Below are 13036 nucleotides of genomic sequence, written 5' to 3' on the forward strand. Positions count from 1 at the left end.
CTATTGGCCAAAAGGCTCCAGCAATGCCAATATCACAAACAGTATTCTTTAGGGATCCTTCTGTACCTCTCTGTCAACAGCAGTTTCAAAGATTCACTAGTTACTCATCATGTCCCCAAAGACAATGCCTTGTGACACACCGCCTGCAGTTCAGAAGGCGCATGATTACAATTCTTTCCCGAAATCTCTTAGAAAGGTGAAAAGAAAACATCAGTTGTCATGACAAAAAAAAAATCCTTTCCATAAAAACAGACTTCACCAGAAAACTAAATTGCTGCTTGCCTAAGCAAGGGTTTTTGTGCGTGTAAGAAGGAAAAAATTCTTCCCAATCTTTGTGATCAAGGACACAAAAGAGTGACTGATCGACTCAAAATTAAATAAAATACATAGCAGTCTTCCAAAAGCTGATGACTCAAAAGTTGATCATGACACAGTGTATATTCTTTCTCCCAGATCTCAATCATTTACCACAATGACAAAAAAATGATCTTAGTAGTCGATAGACGACATGTGAAGAGCATCGATAATGCAAAGAGGAAAATACCATTCACAGATATCTACATTGGAGGGGCCCCCCCAGAAGTCCTACAGTCCAGGTAAGTTTGTTGTTGTTGCGGAACAATGTACTGGGATGGCTGTTCAGCTTTCCGAAGTCAAGTTTGAGGTGTAAGCTCTCCCACCACTTCCTCTTACCAGTCATGCTAGATGCCGGCCTCTTGAACCCTTAAACTAGCATCTAGTCTATATGATTTACAGTTCCTTTAACACTTATTTACCAAATCTGGAACATATTCTAAAGCTATTTTCTCATCAAAGTGGGGGAGGATAGGGCATACATATTGTTTGAGATAAAGCAGAATTGTGTCCCTTTGTTTGTGTTTACTCTTAATTTAAACTTATTCTGAATTCTCATGGAATATTTAGTGCAGGTGAAACAAATCAAGATGGGTTGTGGATTCTGGATAAGGAAGCATTCTTCTAATGTATCAAAATCTAGCTGCCGCTAATTGCAATCAGTCCCTCACATCAAAGACTCTTAAGACTGAAGATCAGCTTTTCAGTAGTCAAGTCCAGTAGTTCTCAACTCTGGTTCTCATCAGGATAACCTGGAGAACTTTTATAAATAATGCTGTCCTGGTATTTATAAAGCAAACAAAACCAACCCTCCTCTCTCCAGAGAGGATTCCACGTGAGCCCAGCGTTGAGAATCCACCTCCCATCCAATATCGAGTCATCTGCTCCCTCCCTTGGCCCTCATGCTTCCTTCCCTTTGTATAATTTTAGCAGTGGGCCTGTGGCTACTTCAGAAGGGGGAAAAAAAGGATAAAAATTTAAATAGCTTTAACTGTTATAAAGCTCCCCCTTCTATTGAATCGGACTTAATGATATCTCCCTTCTACATTTATTGGGTTATACTTCAAGAAGGTACCCCAAGCTTCCTTCCCAGAACTAAGCACACTTTCCGTTCCTTCAACTCTGCCGCATAGGCTCCGTAAACCTCCTCGCTGCTGCTGCAGACATCTGTTCTGTCCACTAGTGTGGCTGCCCGTGTGGTCTTGCCAGAGAAGGTTACCATGGACCCACTGCTTTTCATAGTTTTGCCAGTGTCAACCTAAACTACATTGAAGTAAATATGTGTGTGTGATAAAATACTTTGAAGTTGTTGTAATACAGTAAAATTAACTTCCTGTTTATTTGTCATCCAATAATCTGAGTCTATTCCTGGGCACCACCTAAATCCCCTAATGGTAAGCACTAAGATCACAGTGTTAGCCAGATGCCTTCATGTATCTTAAGGGTTAAGGATTTCTTGCTCTTCTGTTGATCCCAACGGCCAGTGTTCACTACGCTTTCCTCAGCCTCAGTTGATTGCAGTGTGCTGCAAATAACGCCCACACACTGCTTCGCTCTCCGTGTGGATTACTGGAAGTCGGACGACTTAGGCTCAGATCCTAACTCTACCACTTGCAGCAGAATAGATCTTTTAGTTTCCTGTTACAGGTTAATCCAGACAAAACTGCCCCTTGGTGGCCATTTTTTACCTACAAATAGGTCCTTTCTTTCCTCGTGGCTCAATGTAATAGTCATATGTAACAGAGAAATATTACTGTCTCCATAGATTTCACTGAATTGTTATAAAGATAAAATGTATTAATAACAGCTAAAGTATTTTGAAAACTGAAAAACTACACAAATGTACTTGACTCGAGGGGGGAAATGTTCTTTAGGCAAAGATCAGATATTACTGTGTGCTTATAGAAAGTAGTAGGGCAATATGAAGGACGATATAGTTAAGCATACAGTTCTTATTGCTAAGTACTCTGATCGCAGTGCTGACTGAGAGTGACCCCATGCACCCTCAACCATTGCTAGGCGAACCCATCACTGCAGCCGCTAAGCCAACTGACCCTCTCTCTGCCTTACCAAGCGTGATGTCCTTTTCCAAGGGTGGGTCCCACCTGGTAACGTGTTCAAAGTTAGCGAGATGAAGTGTCGCCATCCTGGCTTCTAAGGAGCATTTTGACTGTACTCCTTCTAAGACATATCCTTCTCCTCTTCCAGCAGCCTGTGGTATGTTCCATTTTCTTCTCGGACACCGTCATGCAAAGGCGTCGATTCTTCTTTGTTCTTCCTTAGTCTTTGTCTCCTCTGTGTGCACACATACAGGCAACTGAAAGCACCTTAGCGTGTATCGGGGGCACCTGAGTCATCAAAGTGGCCTCTGAATTTTGAACACTTTTTTTTTTAATTTTAAAGACATGCTTTACAACCGATTTTCCCAATGGAGCACAGTGTTTAATTTCCTAACTGCTGCTTCCATTGCCCGTGGATTCAGATCACATCCTTAGGTCTGAACCAGTAAGTAACATAGTGGTTTATACTCAGGAGAGGACGCGCACTCAGGGTAGCACCATCATTGTCATGGCTGAATTCATAACAGCTGGTTTTCTCCCCAGCATCCTACAAGCCCACCTTCCCCTCGACATCAACTTCAGGGGGTGCATGAAAGGCTTTCAGTTCCAAAAGAAAGATTTCAACTTGCTGGAGCAGAAAGAAACACTGGGAGTTGGTTATGGGTGCCCAGAAGATTCTCTGGTAAGTGCCAGTCAGTCAAAAGCATTTTACTAAGTGGGCACTGATCACTCTCCATCGCTGGAAAACCCCTTGTTGGTGCCATGAGGAGCCCATGCCCACTTTGGGTCCCATTCTTTCCCCGCATAAAGAAGAGGGATTATGCTACACAAGCCCCCGTGACTTGCTCTGTTGCTTCCCTGTTCAATGGGCGGAGCATCCAAAGCCCAGAGGAGCAACACAAGCGTCATCACAAATTCCAGAAATGAGCAGTGAGCAAGATCCAACAGTACCTGTCAGAGGACTGGAGAGGAAGGCTAACTCCCGAATTTCATCACAAACGCAAAGTCCAAACACAAATTACGTATCTAGAAACTAACAGACATGGCCTTTGATATATGAAATATTGATATTTTAAGCCTCCAATCACTTGATATCCACCAAGTTTACTTTTAAATTTTTCCTTGGCATACAGATATCCCGCAGAGCATATTTCAATGGAGAGGGTTTCATTGCTTCAAGTCAGAAAATATCTTTCTTTGATGGCTTCGAAGGAGGGTTTAATTTCCGAACATTACAGCCAAATGGATTGTTGTTCTATTATGCGTCAGGAGTAAGTATTTGCTTTTTCTTGATGGTAATTGGTCTTCTATTAAAAACACTTTTTTGTGCCTATTAAAAGTGACTCTGATTGAGATTCATGTTGACTCACATGTATATACACAGGCTACCCCATTTGCAGATCCTTTCTGAAATATAACATGTGTTGTACATCAGGAGTTCTTATCCTGCCCTTCAAAGGTCCGGCCCTATAGAAGTCTGGGAGCTCATGGATTTATTAGATGGGGGGGAAATACATCTTCATTTTCTCTACCTAAAATTCAGCATTTTACTCTATTATAAACAGGCAATACACCGTCGCAGTATTGGCAGCACCTGTTACTGTGTAATTAATAGGAGTCACAGAGGTTTTTCATATTATATTACAGTTTTGCCCAAAAATCCTCACTGTCATCGAGTCGATGCCAACTCATGGCGACCCTGTAGGTCGAGGTAGAGCTCACCCTGTGAGTCTCCAAGACATTCCTCAAAATATAATCTTTGCTCATTATGGCTCGTTAAAGCATGCCTATTAGACTGGATGTTAGATTTTGCTTTTGAAAGCCATAATGAAGAATATACATATGACTATATCAACAGATTGATTGTTTTCATATTTAAATTTTTTATTTTAATGTCACTGGGTTCCCTGCAAGGTTTGATTTATGCATTTTGAAATATCAGTTGATGAAGAGGCCCATGTGCATCACCAAACGGCCGATGAAGTTCATGGCACAGAAAAGGTTAAGAAACCCCACATGTATGTTAAGAACTAACATAAGTGCTGTCGTTGATAAAATTGTTTTTTAAAAAAAATGCTGTCTATCTTTGGATTTCTCAAGAGCCCAAGTATAACATATACTCTTTCAAAGGCAAAGCAGGATCTGAAGGAGGTGTGCTGACCCTAAGATCCAACTGATGGATCTCTAAAAGTTCGTCACCAGCAGACAGGGAGGGAGTCTGGTGTATAAAGGCACCGCCCGTGTTCGTGCCCACTGCTTCTGTCTTCGCGTGCCTGTTGAAGTGACTGTCAGTCAGTAGCAGCTGTGACGTTTGACCCAATACCGCGCTCCTCTTCTAACCGCAGAACCTGCGTCAGATGCTCAGCGTTAGTCACAGGACACCGTTCACACACAGAAAGCAGTCTGTCCTCGGGTTAACGTGAGAGGCTGATGCCCACAGGAGGAGGAAAGCACGCTTGTCATTTTGGCAATATTTTAAGACAAGCAGTTTCGGGGGGAAAGGTGTTACCTTCTGCTTTTGTATTGTTTTTTTCTGCCTCTCTACATGAAAATAGCAGAACACTTCAAAAGGCAAAACCAGTGACCTCCCCCTTGCCTAGTCAGCCGAACTCTATCCCCCAGAGAGTGCAAACACTGTAGTTGCCAAGGAATGCGACACCAGGCAGGACAGAGCATCACTGTGCCCAGTGAGCCACGAGATGGTGACAAAGCCAGCAATGCCCAATATGACAAAAGCCACCAAATCTTGTCAGCTCAGAATTTTTCACAGTTGTCCGCCCCGCCCATGAATCATGTGTCCAATTTTATAGACAACCCCCTTCGAGCAATAGGAGAGTTTCTTTTATTATACTTACAGAAATCATTTTACAAGCACATTTCTTGTAAAAGATGTGTTCCTTTGTAACAAGAAGGTGAAAATATTGAGACTGTCTGTCGTGGGGACTGAGGACTCCTGACTTAAACACTTGTGCCTGCATTTCAGTCTGACGTGTTCTCCATTTCCCTGGACAACGGCACGGTGGTCATGGACGTGAAGGGAATCAAGGTCCAGTCGGCAAGTAAACAGTACAACGATGGGCTATCCCACTTTGTCATCAGCTCTGTCTCCCCCACAAGGTACAGCACCGCCCTTGGTGTCCTTTCCACCATACGGATTTATTTGTAGGTGGTATTGCATAATTGATCTGGTGTATTTATGGTGGTATTGCATAATTGATCTGGTGGCCCCGAGGCGATTTCCATTAATGCTTTGTGGAGTCAATGTTGACGCGTGAGCCTGGTTGATGGAGTAGAGCTGCCCCATAGGGCTAGAGAAGATTGCCAGGTCTTCCTCTCGCAGCGTTGGGGCGTGGATACAGTCAGCAACCAGACGCTGGACCACTGTGCGTGCCATCAACGACCCCTTTGCTTTTCTAATGTGTTAAATAAAATAGTGATGGGGAAAGACTTGCTTTCTTTAAAAAGTGATTGCTACTAATTTCCTAGGCATACAAGCACCCAAACCAAACCAAACCCACTACCTCGATTCGCTTCCAACACACAGAGACCTGATCGAGGGTTTTCAAGACTATAAATCTTTACAGAAGCAGACATAAAAAACAAGTCACGGTTAAATTACGTGCCACAACAAAGAGGTTGTTTTGGTTTGGGTTTTCTTTAGGAAAGCACTAGGTCAGAGTCTCCTTGAGAATGGGATGGAGTAGATAGATAGATAGTGGGTCGTGCATGGACCAAAAAGACACACTGCCATCGGGTTGGTTCCAGTTCCGAGCACCCCTGCAGGGTTTCCAAAGGTGTCCACTCTACGTGGGAGCAGACAGCCTCGTCTTTCTCCCACAAGGCAGCTCCTGGGTTTGAACTGCTAACTTTGCCATTAACAGTCCAACACTTTCCTGGCACAGTGCCCCCAGGGGTCCGTTTTGTCCATGGAGAGAGCTTGGCAAATCCTGGTTCAGGCTAGAGTTTGAAGTGTACCACCAAAGAAGCTACGTCTATCACTACATCTTAAAAGTTTGACCTTTAAGATACCGAATATGAAGTTTCTTCTCATCATAAAGAAAACTTTCTAGAATAAGAAATAAGCCTCTGGTGTGGGATGCAGATAACCTATGCCACAAATGCAAAAGAAGCTCTAGTAAGTTGTTTCCGGGATCCACTTCCAAAGGGGATCAAGCCCATCCAATGTGTTTCACACTGAAAATGGTCTTCCATGATACCATTAAAGAATCATCATGTCGTATGACTGTTTTCTCCACGCATAACGTGATATGGATGACTAGCTGTCTGCCCTTCTCATTTGCATGGGTTCCATTCATGGTCCGGAAGGTCTTTGCGTAAATAGAAATACTTTACCATTTTCTCCTGTGCTTCACGAAAAGTGTGGCATTCACGGGCATTCTGCTTCAAGTCCGTGAGAAACCCTGCTTGCTCAGCCTGGGTTGAAACTCAAAGCAAAGCACTAGCAGCATGATGTGTGAAGATGCTTCTTTCTTTGCAGGTATGAACTCATAGTAGATAAAAGCCGACTTGGGAGTAAGAATCCCACCAAAGGGAAGGTGGAAGCAACGCAACCCAGTGAAAAGAAGTTTTACTTTGGTGGCTCCCCTAGCAGTCCGCAGTACAGTAACTTCACTGGCTGCATCAGCAATGCCTACTTCACCAGGTACCACATTTTCATTTATTCATAAGTCTATAGATTGAGAAAGATCAAGTCAGTCATGAACACATGCTCATCACAAAAACTGAGAACTATTCAGCTTATTGGATGTGATAGAGGATCATGGTTGAAATAGTACATGTAGTTGGACAGCTGACAAAATTGAGTTCGAATGTAGATTCTCTGCCCTTTAGTTTCTGAATGCCCTTGGCTAATTTCTTGACTGTCTAATGCAGATTATAATAGTGCCTGCCTTTCAGGAATATTATGAGAATTAAATGAGACCATGAAGTAAAGTACTTTATACTGCATCTGAAACACAGCAATTTATAAAATTAGGTGCTATTACCAGTATACATGTGATTAATGATTTAGCACAGAGTAACATCCTAAAATCCTTGTTACTGGTTTTTAAGGATCTATTTAGTTTATGACATAAATTTAAACAAAGTCATTAATCTAGGTCCTTAACAAAGACAATGGGGTTCCCTGAGTATAAGAACAAATAAGAAACAAATGCAATGCAGATTAAGTGAGCCAGAGGCTGGCCCAGACAGGCAGGGGAGGTAGTGATGGGGGGAAACATTCATTAGCCAGAACATGCTGGGCCCAGGCACATAGTTATGGGAGTAATTGATGAATGATAATTTAAAGGTGCACTCATTAAGATAGTGGTTGATGGCATATACCCCCATGATTGTGTAAATTCTTTGACATTCAGTGTGTACATAAGACAATTTTAAGCCCTATTCCTTTTTCTTTTTGTGATAGATACATTTATTATCTTTATTATGGTGATGGTTTCATAGGTATGTGCATAGGTCACTTTAATTATAAATTTAAATTTTAATACAATTATATCTTAATCTAATTATGATATATTTATAATTTAAATATAATATAATATTTAAAAGAAGCCGCATATTAGTGATTTTTTAATTTAAGCCCTATTTTTAAAACGTGTCCCCTCTGTTGCAAACATAGGTTGGACAGAGATGTGGAGGTTGAAGATTTCCAGCGATATTCCCAACAGGTCCACACTTCCCTTTATGAGTGTCCCATTGAGTCTTCACCACTGTTTCTCCTTCACAAAAAAGGGAAGAATTCCTCAAAGCCGAAAACCAATCAGAATAAAAAGGTAACAGATGATGCCCTCACCTTCCAGTCACACAACTCTAGACACAGCGGTTCTGTGTACATGCGAAAGTCGGGGTTCACTTTGTTTCAGATTCACAGATTCCCCAGCTTTGTGGCAGTGATTGGTTGTCAAAGATGCTGAATGAGCATTTAATGGAAGTCCCAACTGGTACTTTTTATTGTTGATGTCATCATTAGGTGCCTTCAATTTGGTTCCAACTCACAGTGACCCTGTGTTCAACAGAACCACACCCTGCCCAGCCCTGTGCCATCTCACAGTGGCTGTGTTGGAACCCATTGCCGCACGGTCTGTCTCAGTTGATTGCACTGGTTAAGTCCCTCAGGGGTGAACAATGTGTGTATATAATACATGCTGTTTAACACTCTTCTTCCCCGGGCATCCTTTGCTTACAGGCAGCAATCTCATTCTTTTTTATTGCCTTTTTGGAAATTGTTCAAGTTCCTGATCATCTTTTCGTTTCCTTCCATTCCTTAGCCTTTGCTTGACCATTCACATGCTACTTATCAGCTACTTTGAGTTCTAAAGCTCCATGATCTGACTACTGCCCTCCTCTCTCGCATTATTTACTCTCCCAGCATTCATAACGTTTACCTTTATCACAATTGAAACCCTTATTCTCTTCTCGTTGTTTCAGCTTATTTTTTACTTTCATGGCCGATTTTAGCAATGCCCTCATGCCCACCTGCTCCAAGCCACCATCTCACCTGTAAACCATTGCTAACAGCCTTCCAGAGATCTTCCTGCTTCTGCCTTGTTCCCTCAACCATCTATCGTCAACCACACAGGTCTCGAAAAATATCATTCCACTCCTCTGCCCTAGTGAGTGGCTTCCCACTGCACTCAGAGTAAAGCCCGAGACCCCACAGTATCTCTCTCTCTCTCTCTCTCTCTCTCTCTCTCTCTCTCTCTCTCTCTCTCTCTCTCTCTCTCTCTCTCTCACACACACACACACACACACACCTACCATCAAATGGACTTCAACTCATATGTGTCAAAGTAGACCTTTGTTCCATAGTGTTTTCAGGGTCTGCCTTTCCTGGAGGAGATCTCTAGGACTTTCTCCCGTGGTGCCCCCAGATGTACTTGAACTTCAAACCTTTTCATTTATAGCTAATGATTGCACCACTCAGGGACTCCATACAGTATCACAAGAAGCTGTGTAGGATCCAGGCCCCATTGCCTCTCTGAGCATGGCTCCTTTCACTCCTCTACTTCCCTCATTCGACTCCCCACACTGGCCTTCGGCCTCTTTCTGTAACAGACTGTGCACAAACCGCACAACAAAAACCCACTGCCGCCGAGTCCATTCTAACTCATAGTGACCCTCGGACAAAGTAAACTGCTTCTTGGGTTTCCAAGATTACAGATCTGTATAGGAGCTGATCGTCTCCTCTTTCTCCCACAGAGCAATAAGTGGGTTAAACCATTGACCTTAAGGTTAGCAGCCCGGTGTCTAACCTACTGCTCACTCTCCCAAGTGCTCCTGGAAGTAGACATACTCAGGTCTGTACGTGAGCATTTCTGCCTGCACCCCTCTTCCCTTGAACTTCAGCAACGTCGTCAGCAACGTCTTTGCCTCCTCTTAGGATTGATCACATCCCACCAGCTGAATACGGCCCACCTTGAACACCAACTGAATTCCTCAGCCTGCTTTCCGTTCCATACCAGTAGTATTGAGTCCCTCATCATTTTCTTCATAGGATTTAGGGAAGTCTAATGTATCAACGACTGTATGCATGTTGCTCATTATTTCTTTCTGTCTCCTCTACTATAGTTCAAACTCAGTGGTGTATCCTCAGCACCTTGAACCACATCTAGCACAAAATAGGTGTCAATAAATACTAGGTTATTTCTGCAAGAGAGTTGTTAAAAGGATTGAATGAGTTAATGTATGAAATGCACATAGTACAGGGATTGGCACATAGTCTGCATTATCTCTATAAAGTTTTGTGTTTCTGGAGGATTGGTGCCTGAAGTTAGAATTGCTTGGCCAAAGGGAATGGTCATTTTTATTATTGAGGCAATAGCTACCAACCTAAACCCCAACCAAACCCCTGGTGTTGACTTAATTTCAACTCATAACAACCCTATAGAATTAAAATAGAGTTTCCCCATATGGTTTCCAAGGTCTTTATGGTAGTAAATTACCACAACTTTCCCCTGGGGGAGCCATGGTGGATTTGAACTACCAACCATTAGATCAGCAGTGGAGAGCTTTAACCACGGTTCACTAAGGACCCCTGATAGTAACGGACACTCCCGCAAATAGCACTTGGAAGAACCAACTGCCCTACACAGGTGCCACCATTGCACAGCATCGAGTATTTAGAATCTTGCCAATCTAATGTGCAAATATGACATCTTATGGTTTTAGTTTGCATTTCCCTGATAGCTAATAGTTTGTGCATCTTTTTTCCCTGATAGCTAATGAGTTTGTGCAGGGGAAGAACTGGTTGCCTTGTAAGCTCAGCTGCTGGACCATCAGCAAGAGACAGTGTTTCCATCAGCTTCTCACTTCTGATGATCTTCCACTGACTATCATACCTCGAACCAAAAATCAAAGCTATGCATCTATTTTGTAAACATCTATTCCAATGTATAGCAGCACTATTGGACAGAGCAGAACTGCCCCACAGGGTTCATAAGGCTGTAATCGATATGGAAGTAAAAATGGATACTGATTCCTGCAGGTGGTGCGTTTTAGCTCGTCCTTCGCGGTCAAGAACTTAACCTCCGGGCCACCAGTACTCCTTAGACGTTGAATGTGCCCTCATATACAGGGAGGTGTCCAAAAGTTCATGTAGAAAATTCTCCTTTCATTCAATTTTTCCATGAACTGAGCCCTTGTGGTGTAGTAGGCTATGAACTGGGCTGCTAACCACACGGTCAGTGGTTCAAACCCACCCGCCACTCCATGAGAGATAGATGAGGCTGTCTGTTCCTGGAATGACTGACAGCCATGGGAACCCTAGGGAACAGTTCCTTTCTTTCCTGTAGGGCTGTCGTTTGTCAGAAGTGACTTGATGTGTGGTGCTTGGTCGCCACGAACATTTTGAAGTTTCCTTACATTTGTGAGCCGCTCTTGAGACTCTCCATGAAATTCTCCTTGTCATGCATTATTTCTTTATTTATGTTAATGAAATGATTTTGTTTGCATAAAATATAAACTTCATAGTTTTCCAGTAATCATTTCCTGGATTTAACATAGGTAACCTTTTGAAAATGCCTCAGGCAATGAAATCATATCATTGATTTTGATAAAGGATTATGCTCATTTCAACTTTCAGAAAACACAATGAGACTGATGTGTTGGGGTCTTATTATCACCTTTATATATTGGTGCCAAAGACTTTATTCGGAGAGTTTTTATTTAACTGACACTAGAGCATTCATCTGTGGGTCAAGGTCAGCAGGCGAATATGCTAGGCTGACAAGGTTAAAGGTTAACCTCTTAAAGCAGTTACTACTTATCACTTTATGTAAACATCAAACAAATCTGCCTTGTAATAAGGCCAGAGGCAAGGTTGGCAAGACTTCTTCTTACATACTTTGGTCATGTTGTCAGGAGAGACCGGTCCCTGGACAAGGACGCCGTGTTTGGTGAAGTGGAGGGGAGTGAGGAGCGAGGCCCTTGACAAGATGGACTGACACCATGGCTGCAGTGATGGGCTCAAACATGACGACGATCTGAGGGTGGTGCCGGACAGGGCCGTGTTGAGTTCTGTTTTGCATAGGGTCATTATGGGTCAGAACCGACTTGATGTTATTAGGCGCCATCGACGTGGTTCCACCCTATAGTGGCGCTATGCACACCGAACCAAACAGCACTTCACAGTTGTTCCTGTGCCCGAGCCCATTGGGGCTGTCACGGTGTCAGTCCATCTCATGCAGGGCCTCCCTCTTTTTCACTGCCCCTCCACTTGACCAAACACGATGTCCTTCTACAAGGACTGGTCTGGCCTGACAATATGACCAAAGTGTGTAAGATACAGTCTTTCCATCCTTGCCTCTAAGAAACACTGTGGCTGTATTTCCTCCCAAAAAAGGTGTCTGTCCTTTTAGCAGCCCATGCTACTTTCAATATCCTTCTCCAGCACCACAGTTCAAAGGCATTGATTCTCCTTCGGTCTTCCTGATTCAACGTCCAACTTTCACATGCACCGGAGGCGAGTGAAAATACCATGGCTTGAGTCAGAGGCACCTTCGTCCAAAAAGTCACCTCCTTGCTCTTCAATGCTCTACAAGGGTCTTGTGCAGCCGATTTACCTACTGCAATACATCTTTTGATCTCTTGACTGTTTCTTTGAGCCAACGTCCATCTGACATCTGCAATGATATCTCTTGTTCTACACCCTCCTCTAAATCCAAACTAAATTTCTGACAATTCCCTCTCAATGTACTGCTTCAGCCGCTGCTGGATGATCTTCAGCGAAAAAAAAAAACAGTAACAACATGATCATCATTTTCTATCTGAAGCTATATATCAGATGTAGTTTCCTACAAACACTCGTAGATTTAAAGTTAAAACGCACAGCCGTGGACACTGTTGCACAAGCCTTTCGATAGTAGAGTAAATCTCTTAGCTTATCTAGTAAATAATCTTAGACTCAAGTCTGCAATGACAAGATATAGAATCTGTGGTAACGAGAACGTCGATGATAGCCAACCTTCTGTTATAATTGCTCCTTAAGTCTCTGCCGAGAAAAATGTGACCTCGGCTTCAATTTTTACAAAAGTTGAATCAAAAAGCATTGTGTGCTTGAATTGTTTAACAATAATCCCCTAATATTTTATTTTATGCAATTA

General features: G+C 42.8%; 1 protein-coding gene across 2 annotated transcripts in view; it reads left to right on the forward strand.

Annotated features, from left to right (window-relative positions):
* The window catches only part of LAMA4 (laminin subunit alpha 4), a 166888-nt gene that overhangs the window by 137037 nt on the left and 16815 nt on the right, over positions 1-13036 (forward strand). For both annotated transcript variants that reach the window (XM_075554655.1, XM_075554656.1), the window contains exons 26-31: positions 454-596; positions 2958-3096; positions 3548-3685; positions 5398-5531; positions 6913-7077; positions 8056-8209. In XM_075554655.1, coding sequence (XP_075410770.1) covers positions 454-596; positions 2958-3096; positions 3548-3685; positions 5398-5531; positions 6913-7077; positions 8056-8209 — 873 coding nt within the window. The remainder of the gene's footprint in view (positions 1-453; positions 597-2957; positions 3097-3547; positions 3686-5397; positions 5532-6912; positions 7078-8055; positions 8210-13036) is intronic.

The sequence above is a fragment of the Tenrec ecaudatus genome, chromosome 7, assembly GCF_050624435.1.
Source record: "Tenrec ecaudatus isolate mTenEca1 chromosome 7, mTenEca1.hap1, whole genome shotgun sequence".
Classification (NCBI taxonomy): domain Eukaryota; kingdom Metazoa; phylum Chordata; class Mammalia; order Afrosoricida; family Tenrecidae; genus Tenrec; species Tenrec ecaudatus.